Source organism: Misgurnus anguillicaudatus, chromosome 12, assembly GCF_027580225.2.
Source record: "Misgurnus anguillicaudatus chromosome 12, ASM2758022v2, whole genome shotgun sequence".
Taxonomy (NCBI): domain Eukaryota; kingdom Metazoa; phylum Chordata; class Actinopteri; order Cypriniformes; family Cobitidae; genus Misgurnus; species Misgurnus anguillicaudatus.
The window spans coordinates 23,147,504-23,173,539 of NC_073348.2; the positions used below are offsets into that span (position 1 = coordinate 23,147,504).

A 26,036-nucleotide genomic window follows, 5' to 3' on the forward strand; every position below is an offset into this window, starting at 1 on the left:
AAGGGTCTATAGGTCTTTATTACTATATGGCCAGTTTATATAGTCTGTCCTTACTATATATATTAATATGTTTAATTTCTATAGTGCCTTTTTCCATGCTCAGGGACGCCTTACAAAGACAGTTATATTAGGACACTTTTCAAACCTTAGCCCTTACAGGTGTAGCAAAACCTACAAGCCTGTATTTGCTAATGTGCTGCAACTACACATGGACTCCAAACAGACACAAACTGTGATTCAGATGTGGGACATTCCACAGGTTGCTGGGAGGGAAGGAGGGAGGGATACGCACTAGGCATCCATCCCGACAGGTTTATTTCATTGTGTTCTGAATAGATCTGTAATGATTATCTATAGAGATCATGAACAAGGAGCAGCAACATGACCTGCAAAGATCAGTACTGTCAGCCACTCCTCGCACACAACTAAAGCAAAGCAGGAACATTTCCTTTGATCTCCTGAGATCGAGTCTAATTCAGGGTTAACCTCATATGTGGGTCAAATCATGATGAGCTTTTCTTTTTAGATCATATCATGTTTGAACAATAGTGTGCACTGAAAAAGGTATCTCTCTCTCTCTCTCTCTCTCTCTCTCTCTCTCATATCTAAAACAACTTGATGGTAAGTAAATGATGATTTTTTTTTCAAGTTTCAAGCTTGAGTAGGTTACTAACTTTATGGACCTTATCATATACTCGGCGCAATGTGTTTTTGCTAGTTTCAGCCCGGTACAGTTATTATTTAACGTTCAGCGTCACATTGTTTAAATAGCAAAAGTGGATTTGGACAAGTCTTAAGTGCACTTGCGCCGTACGCTTTAGACCACACACTTAGATCGTAAAATAGGACCCTATATCTTTATGATGCACAAGTAAGGTCTTAATCTCAAAACTGGTTCATAAACGTTATAAAGCACAGGCAATAAAAGCTACACTAAACATATTAGCAACCTAAGTGGATGGTAAAATATGACAGGATACAAACTGCATGACATAATAACAAGCATTATATAATATTGTCAAACATTTAATTTAAACTATCTTCAAAAGACATAACATTTAAATCTTTGTCTTTAGACAAAAGGAAGTTAAAACAGCATGAGTAAAGTTTACCTACGTTTGCTTCACATGCACCTGATACATTTTTACCCACATCTGCAGATTTCACACTGCCGCTGACACTCAAACTGTTCTGAGGTAAGCTTGTGTTCCTTTAGGATTATTTCTAGCATTTTCAAAGCATATAATGTCTCAGTACTGCCTCACGAGTTAAATGCGTACATCAATATATGCCTTACTTTTGTACATGATGTCTGTATGCTAAACATTACTGTTATGCTTTGATTTTTTTTGTTCCTCTTTTGTTATTTTTTGGGAACTAAAATGTTAAATTTAGGTTTTAATTTGCAAGCATAAAATAACATTCTGATATCGTCCTTCTGTAAATGTTCCTAGAACGTTGCAGGGTGTTTTTTTTTTTAAATAACTAAAAATAACTTAACATAATGTTCCCTAATGGTTATTTTTTTGGAACTATAAAATAATGTTTCCAGAACATTGCATGGATTTATTTTTTAACCTAAACCTAAAAATAAAAATGACATTAGTCAACATCAGACAACATATACAACGTTGCTTAATTGTTATTTTTTTAGTTTTTTTGTACCATATCAAATATTAAACACATTCACATTATATTTAAGATTGCTGGATTATACGGATTGCAGCCTTAAATACCAGTCAAAACTGCGTTTTACAGTGTGTGTGTTTTTTTTTTGGGGGGGTGTTACATGATATGTTTTATGAGACAGACTCACAGTGTAGTAATAAAAGTGTTTACCGTTTACCAATTACTTTTGGACATTTTATGACATTTGCCTGGATTTCACTTATATAATAGATGCTTTGACACTTCATATTCCAGAGGGAAAATACATGTTAGCAATGGTAGTTTATAACTAAAGACTGCCCTCTCGAGGTGAGAGTGAGCAAGTATGACATGAATATAATTTTAATGTATTTATTTAAGGTATGCCTATCAACAACTGCCCGGGGACTACAGCTGGAAATTACCCGTAGAGGCTAAAGCTGCTCCTTTTATGAAAGGAGACTGTCCACGTTATTATAAACCAATAAACTTAACTAAACTAAAATAATTGCAATAAGTCAGAAAATTTTATAATTTGCTGTAGAAGTGAACTTGCAAGTGCAAACACAACAAACATGACCCACAGTAAATACAGATCTATCATGAAATTCCTTAAAAAAAATAACCCAATAGTTTAAAATAGGGATGCATAATGATTGATCGCGATTAATCTATTGCAGAATAAAAGTTTTTGTGTATAATCATATATGTGTGTGAACTGTGTATAACAGGGGTCTCCAACGTGGTGCCCACAGAGTCTGTGAGGTGCCCGCCAAAGCACATTCTATTTCTATATACATATTTTTTATATTAGCTTGGCTTACGTATGTTAACATTTTAAACAATGTTAAAACATATCAACAATTAAAATAAAATCAACAAGTATAACAAAAAAGTTTTGAGTAGATTATATCAAAATGTAGCCCTCTGGATTGTTTTATTCATTGTGGTAGCCCTTGCTAACAAAAAGGTTGGAGACTCCTGGTGTATAATAATTATGTATATATAAATATGCACACATGCATGTATAATTTTAAGGAAAAAAAAATATATATTAAGAATTTATATTTTTATATAATATAATTTATACATAAACAAACAATGTATATATATACCATTTCCTAAATATGCATGTGTGTGCATTTATCTATACAAAGCTATACACAGTTCACACACACACACACAAACACATATATGAAGTAAACAAAAACGTTTATTCTGCTATAGATTTATCGTGATTAATTGTTATGCATCCCTAGTTTAAAATAATCAAACTTTTAACACTCACTATAATCATACAAAGTATGGGCTTACGCAGTGTCTCTGGGGCATAAAGTACTACATGAAACATGACAAATTGTGTTCTGTCATGTCTCTGTAAGAACTGACTCCTTTCACATTCACATAAGGTACACCAGGCTGGGAAACTTTTCCTTGTTTTTCCATATCCTGCTTCCACAAAGGATGATTATACAGTTCCACAGCCTAGACAGTAAAGGTTGGGATCCAAGTATCTGTGCCTGACAGATAACCCACTTATGAGATACAGGGCAAGGCTAGAACTTACGTTTCAGCCTCCAGTATTGTAACTCGGATGACAGGCAAAAGACTTCATATTTCCCATGAGCATGACCTCATCTTATTGCTACTGGCCTCGAAACACATGGAAATATCAGAAAGAAAGAAAAACAAGCCAAGATGACGCAATGCACATGCAACGCTAGGTCTTTTGAGCCAGATGGACACCTAAAAGTAGATATCGTTTTTGACAAGAACTAAGAGTTACGCCAGGAAATCAGCCAACAGTGAGACTTTTTATACAGATAAGAGGATGGGCTGTTCAAAAACTGTATGTGCCTCTTTGTATAAATCTACTGTAGCAAATTCACCTCCGTGTATGTGGATGAAGTGGAAACACAATTACAGTATTAACAAGAATGGACGGTTCTCATGTGGTTGTGACTCATAAAATGATTCAGCTCTCAATTTCCTTTGATGTAGTGTGAATTGCCATCCTTGTTGATCGAATATGATGCTGGTATTTACATTTCTCAGGCATTCATGTGACTATGAAAGGAATGCCAGATTTACAGTAGACTTCAAAAGGATTGTGCACTTTAGTGTGTAAGTCCTACCAACTCTCCAAAGCTTTGAATGTTTTGGCGAGGGGAACAGATATGGCATTAGTGGAAAAACAAAAGCACCCATTTTGTGCAGAACATATGAAGTTCTTGGATTATAATCAAAGAGGGAACTTTACAAGACAGGGCATGAAAACAAATGTGTTCCCATGACAGTGAAATACTGAGAGATTTTTATGATTTACCAAGTGCAGCTGTTAAATAAAGACCTAATATGAACCAGAAAGCCATCAAGGCACGCGCCTGATAACGCACCTCCTTATCAGAGGACTGTCAGCACCAGAAGATTAAAGTGTCCCACATCAGCACTTACCAAATCAAAAACGTGTTGTTTAATCGCGCAGTTAACAAACAAGACACGTCCATGCGTTCAGAGCGTAGTAAAAATGAAGCGTAAACAAGTTTTAACTTGACACATAGTAGCTCATTATTTTATTATAGTGCACTTACAGTATACTTACATACCCAACAAATAACTGCTAGTACGTTTATTTAATGTATCTCACGATAGTTTTATATAGTTAAACTATAAGAAAGTGTTTATTGGTGCGTTAATTACAGATTATATAGCCTGTCACAGCGAGACAATGGTGAATTTGTGGTTACTATGGCTACTAAACGGTCTTGTATAAACGATTACTGTAGTAAAACCATGAATAATTTTCACAAGGGGTTGTTTTGGGCTGGTACACAGTCATAGTACATAGCAGAACAAAATAACAAAGTGTACATTAAGGTGATATCCGCAAATAGGGTGCGAGATGTTCAATACAGTCTGACGCCAACGTACAGCAACATGAAAACAGCGCAAGCTCACTTAAAAGACCACAGAACGAATAAAAAAAGTTTAACATACTTAAATTGAGTAAATTACAGATGCCTTTAAATCCCCAAACTCCGTTCCTTTACTAATCCCAAACTTTTTGAAGTCGTTAAGTAAATTTGGGAATGGATACGTAATGCATAAAGCTTTACGCGAAAAACGCTTAACGTGTAACTTAATAAATCGCTTTGCGTTCATATTCTATCTTTGTATTAAGATATTTAAAGTTTTTTTTTTAACATCACTCTCTACATTAAAACATGTTTCGCGTCATCACCGGCTTCATGTTGTGTTACTTCTTCCCTCCGGTCAACTACAAAAACGGAGACAGTTGTGTAAATTCCTCAGGAATTAAAGCTGGGTTTCCTTACCTCAAATGCCAAAAGCTGTGGTGTTGACTTTGTTTAAGGGTCTTTTCTCAGTGTTAACAGTGTATTTAAAGGTCCTGAAGGTACACATTTAAAGGAGGCTGTCTGAATGACTTCACTAAAGTAATGCCGTTGTGTTCGTTGTGTGGGAGGGCAGTTCATGACTCTGTATGGAAACGGGATGTTTTGTAATCTGTGGCGCATTATTCCAGACGGATAAATGGGAAATGAACTTCCCCGTGGCTATGATTAGAAATTTGTTTTAAAGTCATAGTGTTGATATTTGAGGAATGTCAAATGCGAGGAACAGGAAGCACAAAACTTTAGGTTAAAAGAATTTAATTATATTAAAAACATCACAAACACATACATTTGGAATACAATAATAATAAGGAATTAATCTCAAAATTAGAAAAGCACTGACCAAAGTCACAATAAATTAGAACATATAAGGTTCTAGTATGCCCATTGGTGCACAGAGAAACATTTTGTGGATCGGGTGTCTCAAAGCCTGCCTTGAAATTAGTGCAAAAATCCTGTAGTATACTTGGCAAAGTTTAGGTGAAATTCAGATTTTAAATATATTTTAAGTAGTTTACTGTGAAATTACGTCTTTAATTTACAGTTGACTGGACCTTAAACTGTGTAAGTACATCAGGTTTATAAAAAATGAAGGCAGGACATCTAAGACTGAGGAGATGCCACTGGAAAATTTTTATAAATTTCCTTCAGAACCAACAGAGCCGTATCTTCTGACTCCCTGCAATACATGAAAAAAATGAGTCCCCAATTAGTTGCAATAAGACAAATTATATAAATAATTATTTATTTATAAGACATTTTCCTTCCCAATAGCACAAATGGCTCTGTATGGCAAACAGGTATTCATTGAAACTCTCTATTGGCGTCTCCTGAAGGACATAATCAATGCGTCGGCCACGATTCATCATCCCGACCTTTGTGATCTTTCCTTCTTCATGTTCCATTGGTGAGGCTGTAACATAAAAATACTAAAAAAGTGAGGTTGTAACATTAAAAAATGTTAAACAGCACACAAATGTTTGTGTTTGATTACAGAATAATTTTAAAGTATTCAAGTAGTAAAAGTATTAAAAACTGGGATTTTTAGTCAGTAAATATATTGGCTCACTCATTTTATATTGAATATTATAAGATTGTGAACTACTATTACTTTGAATACAATGCGGTGCTTTCCCGGACAGCGCTTAGTCCCAGACTAAAATATATATATTTGAGCTGGCATAATTTAAAGGATTAGTCTATTATCTTAAAAAAAATCCAGATAATTTACCCACCACGATGTCATCTAAAATGTTGATGTCTTTCTTTGTTCAGTCGAGACGAAATTATGTTTTTGAGGAAAAAATTTCAGGATTTTTTCATTTTAATAGACTTTAATGGACCCCAATACTTACTGGTTTTAATGCAGTTTAAAATTGCAGTTTCAACGCAGCTTCAGCACTCTAAACAATCCCAAACGAGGGGATTGTAAAGAGGTCACGGATGACGTATCGAAACTACGCCCCAGTGTTTATAAGTGTGGAGAAAGAGGACCGTTCTGATGTTGTTGTATGTTGAATGATAATAATGAATGTGCTTGTGACAGTTTATTGTTTAAATGGTCCGCAAATGTGCGTTTCATATATGTAACACGTGACCTTTCGACGTCATTATGCAATTACGTGAGGTCGCGCTGGCTCGTCACACAGCCAGAGGAATAAGAAAAGTTGTGGGTTAAAAGTGCATATTTTTTGTTTTTCTTGCCAAAAATGACAATCTTTTCGCTAGATTAGGCCTCGTTCGGGATCGTTTTGATTCCTTTGAAACTGCAATTTTAAACTGCATTCAAACTGTCAAGTGTTGGGGTCCATTAAACTCCATTAAAATGAGAAAAATCCTGGAATGATTTCCTCTCGACTGAACAAAGACAGACATCAACATTTTGGATGACATGGTGGTGAGTAAATTATCTGGATTATTTTTTTTAAAATGGACCAATCCTTTAAAAACACCATGTACTGACATATTTAACATATATCAGTGCCATTGTTTTGTATCAGATGCATACCAGTATTGTTTTCTGTAAGGTTCGTTTATGAGAAACGTCTCAAGTTACGTATGTAACCTCTGTTCCCTGAGAACTGAACAAATGCGTGCGTCTCCTTTGCCATACTTCCGGCGTGCTTGTACACTCACTTCGGCATATCAAAGTGGGCAGATAAAGTGGGCGATACTTTTCATCCTTTTATGCCCTCTGGCTTCCACCTATGACGTCCCGACCAACCATAGGTCGAATTTGATATACATACTCAGATGCCATCATGCTGTAGGCATTCCCAAAGTGTCAGCTCTCTGACACAGCGTGGAGTTCCCTTTGAAAGGGAACTACTTAAATGACTACTTAAATAATATAATCAAGGCCTAGTCGTGGATTAATCTAAGCCCTGTGCGGGAAACCGACCCTATTAGTATTACTATGAATGGGACAATGCAATGCTAAATATGGCTGCTCTGACCTTTCCTTTACTAACACAATGCTCTACCAACTGAGCAAACCTACCCATACTGTAGTATAGGTTTTATAGATACCTTCTGGTTCCTCTGTAGGGGACACTGAATTGACTCCACCCTCTGCAAGTGCTGGTGTAGGCACCTGAGAAATGGTCTGCCAGACCATGCGCAGGGAACCCAGAAAGTCAGAGCTGACTCGAGTCAAACCCTCTTTTAGCTCTGTGGACATCAAAAGGGTTTCATAAAATGACAATAAATAATTTCAGAATGTATTTGCTGTGTGAAGTGCTTTGCGAAATACCAAGATGCATTCTTTTTCTGCCTTTGTGATGGGGCATCAACATAGGTGGTAGGTTTACATCCGAAGGCAAAATCATGGGCTCGATCCGATATGCCACTGGGTCAAACTGCATAGATTTTATATATAGGTGTAAGAGCACAGTTATGTGATGCACATTACGTAATGCACGTGTACATTGTGTTAGTGGAAGCTTTACTGGATGGAAGATGTTGTAGAAACTCTTGCAGGTAGGGAAGCTGTAATTTGGGTCAATCCTCTTTAGACCTCTGACGGTCAAAAACATTCCTATGGGTGAGCCTAAGGCAAAAAATGCCTGGGGATGAAATGCTAACTGAGGATAATCGATGGATACCTGGAGAACAGAACAGAGATTGGTTTGCAAAAATTAAACACTTCAAACGTAAGATATTTCTACTCGTGTCACAGAACATTAAAGAACATTAACATTTCATTGCTAAAAAAACAACTTTATGTTGTGTATTTGGTAATAATACAATGTGTTTGCATAGTTTATGGTTAAAAAAACATCTTCTACATACTGTTCATTTTTGTAGTGAATCGGACAATATGTGCTCTTTAAGCAATAGTAGACAAAATAATAATAATAGATAAAATGCTTCTGCGACTCAGCCCGCTTCCTGTAATCACGTCACTACTAGAGCAAGCTCCTGATTGGTTAACACAATGCGTTTTTTAACCAAAGTTTTTAACTCAACCGTTTCCTGTGGCATCGCTCAATTCGCGCAAATTGGGTGAATGGGGTGGAATCGCATCTACCGCGCCACGCTAAACGCCTCATTCGCGCCACGAGGCCTCCAGACACGCGTCAACGCATCTTTACATTGACTTAACATTGAAATCACTCGCGCTTGACGCGTTTATCGTGGCTGGTGTGAACGCAGCATAACACGCACCTGTAGTGCGTCGCAGCTTCTTCATTACGATGGCAAAAAATAATGTGATCAAATGTACAATTAATAAAACAATAATTCATAACCTCGTTCCACTCTCTTTCATAACGTCATAAAGCTTCACCATTGTTATTGTTTTATTGTGAAATAGCGACCTCTAGTGGTTAAAATCTTACATATTGTGCCTTTAAATTGTATTTATAGCAGGCAACATTTCATCATAAATAAAATGTTTATATTTTAGTGTAAATTTGTCTATTACAGCGATCCATCCCTTTTTCCAAACCTGTTTATCCACTGCAGGCTTGCGGTAGAGCTGGAGCCTATCCCAGCATTTTGGGCTTACCATTAATACTCCATTTAAACCACACAGAGAAGATTTATTATAAGCCTACTTTTTGACCTTATTAAAGGTGGGGTGCATGATTTTTTAAAAACACTTTGGAAACGGGAGTCGGACCGAGTACCAAAACACACTTGTAACCAATCAGCAGTAAGGGGCGTGTCTACTAACTGACATCGTTGCCTGGGTTGCGTATGTGTGGGGTGGGTCTATCAAAAGAAGGTACAGATTCTGGTGGGGTGGGGCATGTTTGTTTATGTGATTTCAAATGTCAACATTGGCTTTCAGAGATCATGCACCCCGCCTTTAAATTTCCTCTGAAACACTTTGTTACCTGTCCAATGCCAACATCAAAATGCTGATAATCCACTGCACTAGTGGTGGGATGTTCATTAGCACTTCTCATGCCCAGACCTGGTGAATGGGTTGCATGTCCACTTCCAGTTTTGGAGCGCTGTTGGTTATTCAAGAAGTTGATATTAGAAAGTGTCAAAACAGTCGGACATTCCGATCTAAAACAATGGACTCTTATCCGTCCCCTCTTCCACTTTAATGGGTGTGGATAGGAAACCACAAACAATTAAGCCCACGAGTATGTCTGCCAACCCTTGCTATTTTTCCCTGAGTCATTAAAGGAATATTCCATTTTCTTAAAAGAAAAATCCAGGTAATTAACTCACCACCATGTCATCAGAAATGTTGATGTCTTTCTTTGTTCAGTCGAGGAGAGATTGTGTTTTTTGGGGAAAACATTGCAGGATTTTTCTCATTTTGGTGGACTTTAATGGACACCAACAATTAACACATAACTCAGCACGTAGCAGTTTTTTTCAACGGAGTTTCAAAGGACTATAAACAATCCCAAACGAGGCATAAGGGTCTTATCTAGCAAAACGATTGTCATTTTTGACAAGAAAAAAACAAATATACACTTTTAAAGCACAACTTCTCGTCAAGATCCAGTCGTGATGCGCCAGCGTGACCCCACGCAATGCGTCATGACGTCAAGAGGTCACAGAAGACGAAAGCGAAACTCCGCCCCAGTGTTTACAAGTGTGTTGAAAGAGGACCGTTCCTACGTTGTTGTATGTCGAATGATACTAATTAATGTCTTTGTGTCAGTTTATTGTTTACAATGGACCGCAAATGTGCGTTTTATATATGTAACACGTGACCTCCCTACGTCACTATGCATTTACGTTAGGTCGCGCTGGATCGGATCTCGACGAGAAGTTGTGCTTTAAAAGTGTATATTTGTTATTTTTCTTGTCAAAAATGACAATCGTTTCGCTAGATAAGACCCTTATGCCTCGTTTGGGATTGTTTATAGTTATATTGTTACGTGTTGAGTTAAGTGTTAATTGTTGGTGTCTATTAAAGTCCATTAAAATGAGAAAAATCCTGCAATGTTTTCCTCAAAAAAACATAATTTCTTCTCGACTGAACAAAGAAAGACATCAACATTTTGGATGACATGGTGGTGAGTAAATTATCTGGATTTTTCTTTTAAGAAAATGGAATATTCCTTTAAGTTTCAACAAGCACAGGGATAGCAGGAATTACCTTCAATGTCTTCACACAGTTCATAATTTTTTTTCGAGGACCAAGAGGTATTCCAATGTCTTTCAGGTCCTTGTCAGAGCAGAGCATCTGAAAGGGTTGAATACAAATACATCATGTAAAAAATAAGATTTGGGCCCTTTGTGCTTTGCAAAATATGTAAAACTGACCAGCGACTCCATATCTAGTTGTTCCCTCTGCAGTACTCTGAGATGCTCCTCTAATCCCTGACCTCTTAGCGCCTCCTCTAGGTTCCCAAAGGAACAGCATGATGTCTCAATGTCATGGTTCTGTGAAGGCCAAACATTTTTTATAAAATCTATAGCTTCAAGGACAATAGGGTGCATAAATGCTAAATTAGACGGAAGTCAACACAATGTTTTGGGCAGCATGCTGCTACTGCTATAGAGCGATGAATGATATTCCTGCAATGAAACTGGTATAAAAACTTCACTAATATGTCTAGAGATTTTGATAGTAACAACTCAAAGAGTTTTTAGTAATATAATTTCAATAAGTTTTTCTGACAAAGACATCATCTGAAAAAACCTCATCATGAGTAGTGGCCCTTGAATCTGTCTCCTGATTGGTCAGGAGATCAAAAAGGATCAATGAACCTGCAAAAAAAGACACAGGATGCCATTTGTGAAGTTCCCATGTAAAATGTTTGCAATATCAAATTTGGTTTTAGGTACATACCTAGACTGTGTCCTGCCAGTGAAACGTTTCCTGTGAAGTGCGGATGTCTCTCCAGGAAGAGGCTGTGCAGACGGTTGATCTCAGAGGCTACTGTATCTACAATGGTCTGGCAGTATGTAGCGCTATTGTAAAAGAAAAGGTCCAGCACTGTGTCATTGCTGAACTGACGCAGGCGGCTGATGCTAGGTAGTGTGATTCTCTCAATGTCTCTGTTAGGGATAAAAGTTAAAACGGTATAATGTAGATTAAACTATTCAACATAAAAGCTCTTATTATAGTATATGTCAAGCATCTTACTTGTCGACTCCTGTACTTTCTCCATGTAAGACTCGGTGCCAGTTGACAGGAAGGTACTCTACTCTTCCGGCGGTGCTTGTGTTCTCACCCTGTCTGAAACGACTGTTTATAAGGCCGTTGGAGGCATTACGAAACTCATTTACTGCAACGACAGAAACATAAATATTTGTGAAATTAGTTAGCGCATGATATTGGCTAAATAACCAAATTCAACTTAAAGAGATGTCTGTATGTAGTTTTAGGTAAGGTACAAAGCACAGCTCACCACAATGGACAATGCTTCGGAGGCGAATGTCACAGGCCGGACCGATACCGTGAACCATGAAAACAAGGTGGTCTACAATCTCTGGCTCTCCTTTGGAAACGAACAAACACAATGATGCTTTAGCACACTTCAGCAAGCATTAAGATATAAGGGTCAGTGACAAATGGTTTGGCAAGATGAGAAATAAAAAAAATTGTAAAAAAATTTTAAAAGCATGCATCAGGTTTACTTCAGCGTACATTGTATTTATGTTAATTTTATGCAATAAAAAATTACATTTGCACCATTTTTATGAAAGTTAAGACTGAATGGACCAGAAAATGTCAAATGGTGAAACCGCCAATTGCGCCAAAGAATGAGAAATATTAAATATTTTATCCACCTTGATAGCAAAAAAAAAAAAAAACATTTTAAAATACAATTTTATTAGTTATTTCTAAATGTAAATTTTAATGCGTTTTTGTAATTTTTGTCCTGACATATGCTGAAAACAGCTCTGTTTTCTAAATTATCTTTGACAAATGATGTAAAAATGTATGTAAAAAATTTTTTTCATGAATATATTTATATAAAAAAAATAGTTACACCAATTGACACACGCCGGTTACACCACATTGACATTTTTGCAATTATCCCCCAAATATTCTTTCAAAATGAAATAAAACCAGTAATTTTAGACTTGGTCCTCAAAAAAGAGAATGAATGCAAGTAATCTGCAAATTTATTTTGCAATTTTAACATTTAATTTATCCATATGTACACAAAATAATTAACGTCACGTCATTGACCCATAAATTATAATACATATTGTTAGAAAATGTATTACCAAGCTTACAGGGATAGTTCACCCAAAAATGAAATAATGTCATTAATTGACTAACACTCATGTCATTCCAAACTCGTAAGACCTCTGTTCATTTTCAGAACACAGTTTAAGATGTTTTATATTTAGTCCGAGAGCTTGTTGACCCTTTATTGAAAATCTATGCACGGTATATGTCCATGTCTAGAAAGGTAATAAAAACATCGTCAAAGTAGTCCATGTGATATCAGTGAGTCAGTTAGAATGTGTCGAAGCATCGAAAATACATTTTGGTCCAAAAATAACAAAACGTCACGTGACTCCAGTGACGCGGATGACGTACGACGCGGCTAACGTGTTATCTGGTGCGCCCCAGCTGTTTTATTTGTGTGCGCCCAGGCTACATTTACAGTATGAGGAGACGCACGCTGTAAGTTTGAAAAGAATAAAACTTCGCAAACATAACACGTCATCCGCGTCACGTGACTTTGCGCTTCACAACAGACGCGGAAGAGAAGACAATGCTGAATAAAGTCATAATTTTTGTTCTTTTTGGACCAAAATGTATTTTTGATGCTTCAACACATTCTAACTGACCCACTGATGTCACATGGACTACTTTGATGATGTTTTTATTACCTTTCTGGACATGGTCAGTATACCATTACTAGATTTTCAATGGAGGGTCAGAACGCTCTCAGACTAAATATAGTCGGTGTGTGACCTCCTTTCAAGCAAAACTTTCAAGCATCTTTTAAAACTTCTGAAACATTGGGAACATGTTACCTTAAAATGTAGTCTCAATAGGGAGCTCACAAGGTTTTAGATCAAAGCTCTAATCTAGACTCTCCCTCTGGTATCTCTACTGAAATATTCTCAATTCCTCTCTTTAGTGTTATGGGTTGTGCCCGTTCACTCGGGGAAGGAGGGAAGTCCTTACAGCTGTTTGGATGCTGTGTCATTAACTGGTATTATGCAGAGAAAAAGACATAATGTTACTTGCTAAAAATACTTTTTTTTCTTGTTTTCATGGGGATTAGGTTTTCTGAACAATACCTTGGGATTGTGAAGGATCACAATTTCTCCCGTCGGAAGCTCCAGATTTGTTTTCCATTCGTTCAGGGTAACTGCAATCATGTAGGCGTCCTGTGTTTCAAACGAAGAAGAAATGGGATTTTAATTAAAATTGCTTTAATTCTAGATTTAGGAATGACGTTTCACTAGAAAATAACAAATGAAATATGTCCTTCTCCGTGACGTCCTCTAGGATATCGCTGAGTTCTTCGGTATAAGGAGAAAAGTGCACGTCCTTGCTGCCTTTGTAAAACCATGAGCAGCGTCTGACCTCTGTAGGCTTTTGTTCCCAGTACACAGCATAGCGTTTTCTTTCATGTAATTGGACATCATACCTTCTTCCTTCAGTAGCCACCACTTCTTCTGTTCCACTTCTCCCTACTGAAGACAACCAGAGATTAATGATATCATTCAGATGAAATATGAATTTATGCTATGGCCTAACAAATCAACTATATGTATAGAAATTAAAAGTAAAAACCTCTACTGTGAGCATCCTCCAGCCGCTGTGAGTCCTCAATGCTGAAGGGTTGCCAGGAATCCCTAGAGTCCACCTGCTGGTTGTAGAACCAGTGGTGCTGGACGGGTTCATACGGCTCAGCGGTGGTCATGCTGACCAATTAACTGCAAATGTAATGTTTTTAGTCAGTGGCTTGTAGGATGAAAATTATAAGCTGTACTGTACTTCAACAACAATGTTTTTTGCTTTAAAATATTTGCTAGTTTATTTCTCGCTACAGTGATTAAGTGTCACTCAAACTCTTATGTCATCATCCTTTTCATTCATAATAAATACAGTAAATGCAAACATACACATTTATAATATGTAAAAAGGTTAAATGAGAACTATCAGTTATAGTTATAAATAAAAGTACACAGTAAATTTTAATAATAAAAAAAACGTTACACAGGTTTATTGTCTTAAAGTCCCCGTGAACTCAAAACTGACAATTCTTATTTTTAATAGAATAATGCAGTGTTCATAGTTCACATAGAATTAATAACAACAGAGTGCTTTTACAGTAGTTTATTCCTGATATCAATAGAAAAAAATAAGTTAATTACCTGTTTATATATCATATCTAACACATATCAACTATTACACTGAGCTAACGTTACTGCAGTGGCGGCCTGTGACTTCTCTTCCAAGGGGCGCAAATTCAAAATATGTGTTCGGAGTGTCATATGTTGCTCGTCATGTCAAAGGCCCTGTTTACACGTACATGGTTATTTTGAAAAACTGAGACATTTCTCAGTTTGCGCCGTTCGTTTACACACAAACGTAGAACTCGCCTCTGAATCCGATTCTTTCTAAAAACTCGGCCAGAGTGGCATGTAAACTGAGACAAACGGATGTTTAGGCAGCCAACGTCACAGTATCTGCCAGCGCTCACACCTACGCCAAAAGTGTGACCTGGTTCAAAAGAGGGACAGGAAGTGATTTGTTGCTGTTTTGGGATTCTGATTGGCTTATGTGGGCTTGAGCTTATCGTTACACCGCCACCTAGAGGTTTAGCATGCTCTTGACGGCTTATATACACGGGTACGTGTCAATGAACGCTTTTCTGAAAACTGACATGTGTGCACAAAGACATTTTTGAAACCGGAGAGGTTGAAATGTCCGTTTATGAAAATAGCCACTCATGTGTAAACGTAGTCAAAATTAGGGCTGGGTATCGATTCAGATGTTCCGGATCGATTAAATTTCGATTCACAAGCTATCAAATCGATTCGATTCTCGATTTAATTTTCGATTCCGATTCGCGGGTTGGTTTTTATACTCGATTCTTGATTCAACTCAATGAATATAGATTTAATATAAATGCTATATTAATAAAAAATAACAGTAAACAGAAGTTTACAAGTGGGTAATTAATAAAAAGAAATTAAAAGCCACAACACTAACCTTGTCGTCTTGCTTGCAAAATTTAAAATGCTTTCATACCTCTTACTTTTTATGTGAAGGTAGCATCAACGTCGATGAACCCCTACTTTTTAGCAACCACATTTTAAAAGAATCTTGTGGTGGTTTTATTGATGTATTTTATTTCACAGAATGAAACGTAAAAATAAAGTGGGCTTGTGTGAACCCAAGATCTGAGGGTGCACTCACACCATCCAAACCAAACCGCGCTCGGGCACGTTTAACCCCCAAAGTCTGGTTCATTTGACTAGTGTGATCACTCTGTACCACACCCTGGCCGGCTTGCAAAGGTGGGCTCAGGCGCAGTGCGATCGATAATCATGCCAGAGCGCATTTTAAAAGGAGAGACGTCAATTGCGCAACCCTACATCCATCTGCATTCTTAAAAACCTTTTGATGCACGCAGAATGTCTATGCTCACGCATCAGATGCACTAAGCAACATGATGATGGCATTAACAAATAGCTGTGTGTCATCATCGCACACCAAATGACTCAGAATAAAAAACATAACATTACGATGGGTTCCAGTGTTAAGAGTGCTTTACTTCCTGCTTTGTTCAAAACAATTGCATCCTAATGACAAAAGCGCAACAGGGCTCGGATCGATAAAAGTACATTATGAGTGCGTGCATCTGGGGGAGTAGGTAGGGGGACAGTCGTGCTGGGGCATGGTTTGGTTTGGATAGTATGAGTGTGCCACCTTTAAGGCATTTAACCAAACCCAATTCAAAAAACCCATTGACTACGGGATGATGGAACCGAAAGTGCTAAAATGCTCACTTTTGGTTTTTGCTTACAAAATTACGTCATCCCTGCGTCACCCTATACGCAAAAATACGGAAGTAAAGTCGATCGCGACTTCCTGTTCACGGGGACTTTAAGAGCTTTGGAGTTCTAGAAGATGAAATGGCTAAAATGTATTCCGAAATAAAAAGTAGCAATAGACGTAACAATAATTACAATGAAGTACTCATGCTCCACCTCCACGTCATCACTTGGATGGTTACATTACGTAACGATGGATGAGGGGGCAACACAAATGACAAACAACAAGAATCGAAATACTAGTCAAATGTAAAATATCAATAAAACAATGCGAACAATGAAACAATCTAACAATGTTTATTTGAAAATACCATCATGTGAACCAAACACGGTATAGTGCAAGAATGGTGTAAGTTAAGCTGATAATTGGACATAAACTGTAACGTTATTTGTTAAATTGTGTTATTTTATATTTCTACAAGAGATTATGAAATTGCCTTGCGTTGTTTCCCAAGCAAAAAAATGTGGTAAAACACATCGAAATATATAAACAATACCATGCTCACTTCATAATAAGGCATTGATTCAATTGTCACCTTTTAATGTCTTTATACAAATCCCGATGTTAAGCCATATTGAGGACGTTTAACCTCTAAACACGGGGGAAAGAATAAAAACAAGAGCGTATCGCCATCTACTCACCGGCCGGTCATACGGATGCTCGTTTGGGACAAAACTGACTTCTGACAGAGCAAAGGCTCACAGTGCTGTTTAGCTCAGTACGGGGACTAAAAATCTGCAGACCAGCAGCTTAAAATGTATTCGTCTTTAAAAGGTTTAAAGGTCGAAAATGAGAAACACAATGCATGACAACACAAGAAATGTAATGATGCCTCTCAGAGGCGGACACTGAGTATTTTAAGTAAATTTTCCAAGCATCTGTGCTTTATCAGAGTGTCTGCCTTGGGATTTTTTTTACTTTACTAAAAAAATGTTCACTAAATTCTAAAGCATACTGTGTATTCCTTTTATACTGCATGTTAAAATGTAATACCTAATTACATTAAAATTGTGTACTTTTACTTAAGTAAAAATTCTAGATGTGTAATGTTCTGAAATATTAAATATAAACTAAAAACTTAAAATTATGAAATGCAGTGCAGTAAAAATTATGATAATATATTTTGGAATGTATGTTTTCCAAAGAAAAACACGAATACTTGAATATTTACATTTATGTAAAAAGTAAAAATACTTTCTCAATCCGAAGGATGCAGCCGCCAGAGGTCGCATTTCTAGGTTTCATACGTCATCAAGACTTGTCTTATTTCAGAATATTATCAATTATAATGGCTGTTTCTTAATATGCGTGTTTCAGCGATCTTGCGTCCTGTGTTCGAGATCACCCGGGGCTGTGTAGACCGATCGGCAAGGTTTGCCGCTTGCAGTCGAGGGAGGAGCTGAAGACGGAGCCGTCAAGCCGGACACCTGCTGCTTGCCGTAGTGACGTGTGTGCCGAATTAGATGGTGAATTTAAACAACCTGTTTAATAACAAGTTGCAACTTTTTAAACTAGTTTTAAGTTAACAAACATGCATATTAAAAACTGGCATGCATTTTGAGACAAAACAAAGGGCGCTGATGTATTTTAAGAAATGTCAGTGCAAGTTTTTTCAGTTTGGACAGTTAATTTATTTTAGTCCAAGACTAGTCTAATCCCTGTAAGGGAAACCGCCCACATAGTCACAGACTTTTGTTATTTTCTCCAGTTTACATTTAGAAAAACCTTTTTTGTTATATTGTAAGTGACAGTGAATAAAAATCAGTACTGTGTTATATCTCTATGACAACTGCTGGTTTAGGATGGATTTCATGGTAACACCACTGACATAAACAGTTTTTGGGCCAGGATTGCAAAATCAAATGTCCTTTTATTTTCATTTTACTGAAAAACTGATTTTTTATTTAAAGATGGCAATCTTCCACTCCAGTAAAAAAAATGAACCACACAGTCAAAAACTGTGATCTTCAGTTTTTTTATTTAGAAATTTAGGGTTTTTAAGATCAGTCTTCAGAGTTTCAGTGGTGTTGTTTTGAATCAGTCTCTGTCTGAGTTGTCTTCACAGTTTCAGCACAGTGAATGTGCAGAATCCTCTCAGCTGTTCTGATTGACTGATTCCTGTATGTAGAGCTTTCCATCAGTCATGAAGCATGGTGTCTTTCCCCTCACCTACAGCTTCCTACCTGTTTGAATGACAGATATTCTTGGGAAAAGTCTTTGGTGTCCGGGGTCAACACCAAGCCCGTAATAATGTGTAATAATAAAGTTATAATAATAATAATAATGTGTAATAATGTGTTTGACTCATGCAGCGCAGAATGTTTGTAACCAAACCGATCAGAGGTCCCATTGACTTCCACAGTAGAATAAAGAACACTATGGGAGTAAATGGGGCCCCTGATCGGTTTGGTTACAAACTTTCTTCCAAAATATCTTCCTTTGTGTTCATCAGAACAAAGAAATGTATACAGGTTTGTTACAACATGAGGGTGATTAAATGTTTTGAAAATAATCCTGTTTGCGTGTTTGATTGCCAAATAGTTTGATAGTTATAAGTATTTAAATATGACCTGCCTAATATTGTTTATGTCCCCCTTTTCTTTATTTTGGGGGTTACATCTGCTTTTTGAATCCGTTTACACAATGCAGAGAATCTTTTTTTGCTTCTGAATTTGCAAAAAATCCAAATTGAACATATCATATCTTAAGTTAAGACCTAAGATAGAAAGTTTCTGCAATACGCCCACCCCCAGACCACAAAACCAATCGTAAGCGTAAATTTTTTTAAATTGAGATTTACATATAATCTTAAAGTTGAAAAATAGGCTTTCCATTGATTCCATTGGTTTTTGTTAGGAAATAATATTATGTAATATTGGGTCAAAATACAACTATTTGAAATTCTGGAAACTGAAGGTGGCAAAAAAACAATATGGAGATAATCGCATTGAAAGATGTCCAAATGAAGTCTTTAGCAACTTCATCCACTTATATAAATAAAGTTTTAATATATGTACGGTATGAAATTGACAAATATCTCTATTAAACATGATCTTTACTTAATATGCCAAGGATTTTCAGCAAAAATATAATTTTGACTCGTACAATGTATTGTTGGCTATTGCTATAAATATATCTGTGCGACTTATGACTGGTTTTGTGGTCAAGGGTAATGTTTGTTATTGACAACTGCGGTCAGGAAAAATTAGACAAGACAAAGTGCAGGAAAAACAACAGAGATCTACTTACATGAGTTGGAAATCAAACACCATTCCATCAAGTGTTTTAATATCTGTAAAACAAATTGAACTCACAGAAGAGGTTAAAGACAAAAATATGACAATTTCACCATATGTCACGATCCTGCCTCTATCATTAATGCTTTTCTAGTCTTGTGTCAGGATCGTGACAACGTTACTTGTTTTGTGTGGAAGCACATTGGCATTGTTTGCTTTGGTGTTAATTGGGTTAATTATCTTGCTATTGTTAAATGCCCCACACCTGTTGCCATCATGATAAGCTTGTGCTTGCTGTCCTGTGCTGATTTGTTTGTATGTTTTCTGTGTGAAGTCTATTAAGTCTAGTTATTTAAAGTTTACTGAAGTTTATGGTTCAGTTTAGGTTAGTATGTTTAGTATTTGCCTAGCTTTACGTTGTTTTCTATTTCAAGAACAGTCTCTCGACGTTGCGTTTAAAGCTGACACTATGCATTTAAAGCTCCTCCCTCTTACAATTTCTATACCGCTTTATTTCACAACGATAATGTAATGAGAAATGCCGACCAGCACCATGTATAGGGGTGAGACTTGCAGAACGGCAAGCGGCCCTGTCCCGCTTGTGTGTGTGCTCTGGACACCTCTCATTAGGCTCTGCCGGACACCTCTCATTAGGCTCGGCCGGAGCGGTCAGAGACCCTGGAAGTCTAAGACTTCTAGGATAACAAGCGGCCCTGTCCAGCTTGCGCATATGCTCTCATTAGGCTCAACCGGAGGGGTCAGAGACTGGCCCTGTCCCGCTTGCGCATATGCTCTGGACACCTCTAATTAGGCTCGGCCAAAGCAGTCAGAGACCCTGGAAGTCTAAGACTTCTAGGACGACAAGTGGCCCTGTCCCGCTTGACCGTATGCTCTCATTAGGCTCAGCCGGAGCAGTCAGAGACCCTGGAAGACCAAGACTTCTAGGACAACAAGCTGCCCTGTCCTGCTTGCATGTGTGCTCTGGACACTTCTCATTAGGCTCGGCCGGAGCGGTCAAAGACCCTGGAAGTCTAAGACTTCTAGGATAACAAGCGGCCCTGTCCCGCTTGCGCGTATGCTTTCATTATGCTCAGCCTGAGGAGTCAGACATTCTTGAAGTCTTAGACTTCAGAATGACAAGCGGCCCTGTCCCGCTTGCGCGTGTGCTCTGGACACCTCTCATTAGGCTCGGCCGGAGAGGTCAGAGACCCTGGAAGTCTAAGACTTCTAAGACAACAAGCGGCCCTGTCGCGCTTTTGCGTATGCTCTCATTATGCTCAACCTGAGGAGTCAGAAACTCTGGAAGTCTAAGACTACAGGATGACAAGCGGCCCTGTCCCGCTTGCGTGTGTGCTCTGGACACCTCTCATTAGGCTCGGCCGGAGCAGTCAGAGACCCTGGAAGTCCAAGACTTCTAGGACGACAAGCGTCCCTGTCCCGCTTGCGCGTATGCTCTCATTATGCTCAGCCTGAGGAGTCAGACATTCTTGAAGTCTTAGACTTCAGAATGACCAGCGGCCCTGTCCCGCTTGCGCGTGTGCTCTGGACACCTCTCATTAGGCTCGGCCGGAGAGGTCAGAGACCCTGGAAGTCTAAGACTTCTAAGACAACAAGCGGCCCTGTCGCGCTTTTGCGTATGCTCTCATTATGCTCAACCTGAGGAGTCAGACACTCTGGAAGTCTAAGACTACAGGATGACAAGCGGATCTGTCCCGCTTGCGTGTGTGCTCTGGACACCTCTCATTAGGCTAGGCCGGAGCAGTCAGAGACCCTGGAAGTCCAAGACTTCTAGGACGACAAGCAGCCCTGTCCCACTTGCATGTGTGCTCTGGACAACTCTCATTAGGCTCGGCTGGAGCGGTCAGAGACCCTGGAAGTCTAAGACTTCTAGGACAACAAGCGATTCTGTCGCACTTGCGCGTATGCTCTCATTATGCTCAGCCTGAGGAGTCAGAGATTCTTGAAGTCTTAGACTTCAGAATGACAAGCGGCCCTGTCCCGCTTGCACGTGTGCTCTGGACACCTCTCATTAGGCTCGGCCGGAGAGGTCAGAGACCCTGGAAGTCTAAGACTTCTAAGACAACAAGCGGCCCTGTCGCGCTTTTGCGTATGCTCTCATTATGCTCAACCTGAGGAGTCAGAAACTCTGGAAGTCTAAGACTTCTAGGACGACAAGCAGCCCTGTCCCACTTGCGTGTGTGCTCTGGACACCTCTCATTAGGCTCGGCCGGAGCAGTCAGAGAACCTGGAAGTCCAAGACTTCTAGGACGACAAGCGGCCCTGTCCCGCTTGCGCGTATGCTCTCATTATGCTCAGCCTGAGGAGTCAGACATTCTTGAAGTCTTAGACTTCAGAATGACAAGCGGCCCTGTCCCGCTTGCGCGTGTGCTCTGGACACCTCTCATTAGGCTCGGCCGGAGAGGTTCGAGACCCTGGAAGTCTAAGACTTCTAAGACAACAAGCGGCCCTGTCGCGCTTTTGCGTATGCTCTCATTATGCTCAACCTGAGGAGTCAGAGACCCTGGAAGTCCAAGACTACAGGATGACAAGCGGCCCTGTCCCGCTTCCGTGTGTGCTCTGGACACTTTTCATTAGGCTCGACCAGAGCAGTCGGAGACCCTGGAAGTCCAAGACTTCTAGGAAGACAAGCGCCCTGTCCCACTTGCATGTGTGCTCTGGACAACTCTCATTAGGCTCGGCTGGAGCGGTCAGAGACCCTGGAAGTCTAAGACTTCTAGGACAACAAGCGATTCTGTCGCACTTGCGCGTATGCTCTCATTAGGCTCAGAGGGAGTGGTCAGAGACCCTGGAAGTCTAAGATTCCAGGATGACACGCGGCCCTGTCCCGCTTTCGGGTGTGCTCTGGACACCTCTCATTAGGCTCGGCCAGAGCAGTCAGAGACCCTGGAAGTTTTAGACTTCTAGGACGACAAGCGGCCTTGTCCCGCTTGACCGTATGCCCTCATTAGGCTCACCCAGAGCAGTCAGAAACCCTGGAAATCCAAGACTTCTAGGACGACAAGCGGCCCTGTCCCGCTTGCGTGTGTGCTCTGAACACCTCTCAATAGGCTCGGCCAGAGCAGTCAGAGACCCTGGAAGTCTAAGACTACAGGATGACAAGCGGCCCTGTCCCGCTTGCGTGTGTGCTCTGGACACCTCTCATTAGGCTCGGCCAGAGCAGTCAGAGACCCTGGAAGTCTAAGATTACAGGACGACAAGCGGCCCTGTCCCACTTGCGCGTATGCTCTGGAGGGTTATAGTTTGAGGGTTATACGTATTTAAATATCACCTTACGTGTGTGCTCTGGACACCTCTCATTAGGCTCGGCCAGAGCAGTCAGAGACCCTGGAAATCTAAGACTTCTAGGACGACAAGCGGCCCTGTCCCGCTTAACCGTATGCTCTCATTAGGCTCACCCAGAGCAGTCAGAGACCCTGGAAGTCTAAGACTACAGGATGACAAGCGGCCCTGTCCCGCTTCCGTGTGTGCTCTGGACACCTCTCATTAGGCTCGGCCGGAGCTGTCAAAGACCCTGGAAGTCTAAGACTTCTAGGATGACAAGCGACTCTGTCCCACTTGTGCGTATGCTCTCATTAGGCTCAGCCGGAGGGGTCAAAGACCCTGGAAGTCCAGGACTTCCAGGATGACAAGGGCCCTGTCCCGCTTGTGTGTATGCTCTGAATACCTCTCATTAGGCTCAGCCGGAGCGGTCAGAGACCCTGGAAGTCCAAGACTTCTAGGACGACAAGCGGCCCTGTCCCACTTGCGTGTATGCTCTCATTAGGCTCAGCCTGAGGAGTCAGACACTCTGGAAGTCTAAGACTACAGGAAGACAAGCGGCCCTGTCCCGCATGCGCGTATGCTCTGGACACCTCTGATTAGGCTCGACCAGAGCGGTCAGACACCCTGGAAGTGTAAGACTTCTCGGACGACAAGCGGCCCTGTCCCGCTTGCGTGTGTGCGCTGGACACCTCTCATTAGGCTCGACCAGAGCACTCAAGAGACCCTGGAAGTCTAAGACTTCTAGGACGACAAGCAGCCCTGTCCAGCTTGACCGTATGCTCTCATTAGGCTCAGCCGGAGCAATCAGAGACCCTGGAAGTCCAAGACTTCTAGGACGACAAGCGGCCCTGTCCCGCTTGAGAGTATGCTCTGGACACCTCTCATTAGGCTCGGCCGGAGCAGTCAGAGACCCTGGAAGTCCAAGACTTCTAGGACAACAGGCGACCCTGTCCCGCTTGCGCGTATGCTCTGGAGGGTTATAGTTTGAGGGTTATACGTATTTAAATATCACCTGTCTAATATTGTTTAGGTCCCCCTTTTCTTTATTTTGGGGGTTATGTCTGCTTTTTGAATCCGTTTACACAATGCAGAGAATCCTAAATCAACTTTATTTGCTTCTGTAACATGAATTTGCAAAAACTCCACATTTAACATATCATATCTTAAGTTGAGACCTAAGATAGAAAGTTTCTGTCATAAGGGTACATTTTTTTAATTGAGATTTACATATCATCTGAAAGTTGAAAAATAGGCTTTCCATTGATTCCATTGTGTTTTTTTTTAGGAAATATCAAAATATTGGACAAAAATATAATTATTTGAAAATCTGGAAACTGAGGGTGGCGAAAAAAAAACTAAATATGGAGATTATCGTGTTGAAAGATGTCCAAATTAAGTCCTTAGCAACTTCATCCACTTATAAAAATAAAGTTTTAATATATGTATGGTATGAAATTGACAAATATTTTTATTAAACATGATCTTTACTTAATATCCTAAGGATTTTCAGCAAAAAAATGCAATAATTTTGACTCATACAATGTATTGTTGGCTATTGCTATAAATATACCTGTGCGACTTATGACTGGTTTTGTGGTCAAGGGTAAACTTTGTTATTGACAACTGAGGTCAGGAAAAATTTGACAAGACAAAGTGCAGGAAAAACAACAGAGATCTACTTACATGAGTTGGTAATCTAACACCATTCCATCAAGTGTTTTTACTATCTGTAAAACAAATTGAACTCACAGAAGAGGTTAAAGACAAAAATATGACAATTTCACCATATGTCACGATCCTGCCTCTATCATTAATGCTTTTCTAGTCTTGTGTCAGGATCGTGACAACTTTACTTGTTTTGTGTGAAAGCACATTGCCATTGTTTGCTTTGGTGTTAATTGGGTTAATTATCTTGCTATTGTTACATGCCCCAAACCTGTTGCCCCCTTGATAAGCTTGTGCTTGCTGTCCTATGCTGATTCGTTTGTTTGTTTCCTGTGTAAAGTCTATTAAGTTTAGTTATTTAAAGTTTACTGAAGTTCATGGTTCAGTTTAGGCTAGTATGTTTAGTGTTTGCCTAACTTTACGTTGTTTTCTATTTCAAGAACAATCTCTCGACGTTGCGTTTAAAGCTGACAATATGCGTTTAAAGCTCCTCCCTTTTACGTTTTCTATAACGCTTTATTTCACAAAGCCAATGTAATGAGCAAAGCCGACAGGACCGTGCATAGCGGTGAGACTTCCAGGATGACTCATTAGGCTCGGCCAGAGCAGTCGAAGTCCAAGACTTCTTGGACGACAAGCGACCCTGTCCCACTTGCGTGTGTGCTCTGGACACCTCTCATTAGGCGCGGCCAGAGCAGTCATAGACCCTGGAAGTCCAAGACTTCTAGGACAACAAGCGGCCCTGTCCCGCTTGACCGTTTGCTCTCATTAGGCTCAACCGTAGCAGTCAGAGACCCTGGAAGTCCAAGACTTCTAGGACGACAAGTGGCCCTGTCCCACTTGCGTGTGTGCTCTGGACACCTCTCATTAGGCTCGGCCAGAGCAGTCTGAGACCCTGTAAGTCAAAGACTTATAGGATGACAAGCGACTCTGTCCCCCTTGAACGTATGCTCTCATTAGGCTCACCCGGAGCAGTCAGAGAACCTGGAAGTCAAAGACTTCTCGGACGACAAGCGGCCCTGTCCCTCTTCCGTGTGCTCTGGACACATCTCATTAGGCTCACCCGGAGCAGTCAGAAACCCTGGAAGTCCAAGACTTCTAGGATGACAAGCGGCCCTGTCCCACTTGTGCGTATGCTCTCATTAGGCTCAGCCGGAGGGGTCAGAGACTCTGTAAGTCTAAGACTTCCAGGATGACAAGGGCCCTGTCCTGCTTGCGCATATGCTATGGACACCTCTCATTAGGCTCCGCCAGAGCATTCAGAGACCCTGGAAATCCAAGACTTCTAGGACAACAAGGGGCCCTGTCCCGCTTGCGTGTGTGCTCTGGACACCTCTC

The 26,036-nt window shown here is 39.8% G+C and overlaps 1 protein-coding gene across 5 annotated transcripts; it reads right to left on the reverse strand.

Moving 5' to 3' along the window:
- Positions 1–5,336: 5,336 nt before the first annotated feature.
- On the reverse strand, positions 5,337–25,317 carry ddhd2 (DDHD domain containing 2). Of its 5 annotated transcripts, XM_073874135.1 has the most exons (18): positions 17,051–17,405; positions 14,245–14,387; positions 13,947–14,144; positions 13,746–13,831; positions 13,542–13,654; positions 11,888–11,979; positions 11,623–11,764; positions 11,326–11,534; positions 11,176–11,243; positions 10,797–10,916; positions 10,630–10,716; positions 9,401–9,520; positions 8,009–8,164; positions 7,813–7,918; positions 7,590–7,730; positions 5,826–5,973; positions 5,655–5,736; positions 5,338–5,529 (listed from the first exon to the last, which is right to left on the reverse strand). In XM_073874135.1, exons 2-17 carry the CDS (start codon positions 14,372–14,374, stop codon positions 5,664–5,666), a joined length of 1,989 nt encoding a protein of 662 aa, XP_073730236.1. In that variant the 5' UTR covers positions 14,375–14,387; positions 17,051–17,405; the 3' UTR covers positions 5,338–5,529; positions 5,655–5,663. The 5 variants fall into 5 exon arrangements, with proteins under 5 accessions (XP_073730238.1, XP_073730236.1, XP_073730237.1 ...); XM_073874137.1 differs by having other exon boundaries at positions 5,337–5,736; positions 13,947–14,141; positions 17,051–17,407; XM_073874136.1 differs by lacking the exon at positions 17,051–17,405 and adding an exon at positions 24,717–25,317 and having other exon boundaries at positions 5,338–5,736.
- Positions 25,318–26,036: the final 719 nt, after the last annotated feature.

What these genes read in the sequence shown, in the direction of transcription:
- ddhd2 (XM_073874136.1), bottom strand. Translation starts at nt 14,374, where the DNA reads ATGACCACCGCTGAGCCGTATGAACCCGTCCAGCACCACTGGTTCTAC. An exon ending in AACTAGATATGGAGTCGCTG is followed by an intron (nt 10,717 to 10,796) that starts GTCAGTTTTACA and finishes CAACCCTTTCAG; the next exon opens with ATGCTCTGCTCTGACAAGGA. An exon ending in TTGATGTTGGCATTGGACAG is followed by an intron (nt 8,165 to 9,400) that starts GTAACAAAGTGT and finishes TCTGTTCTCCAG; the next exon opens with GTATCCATCGATTATCCTCA.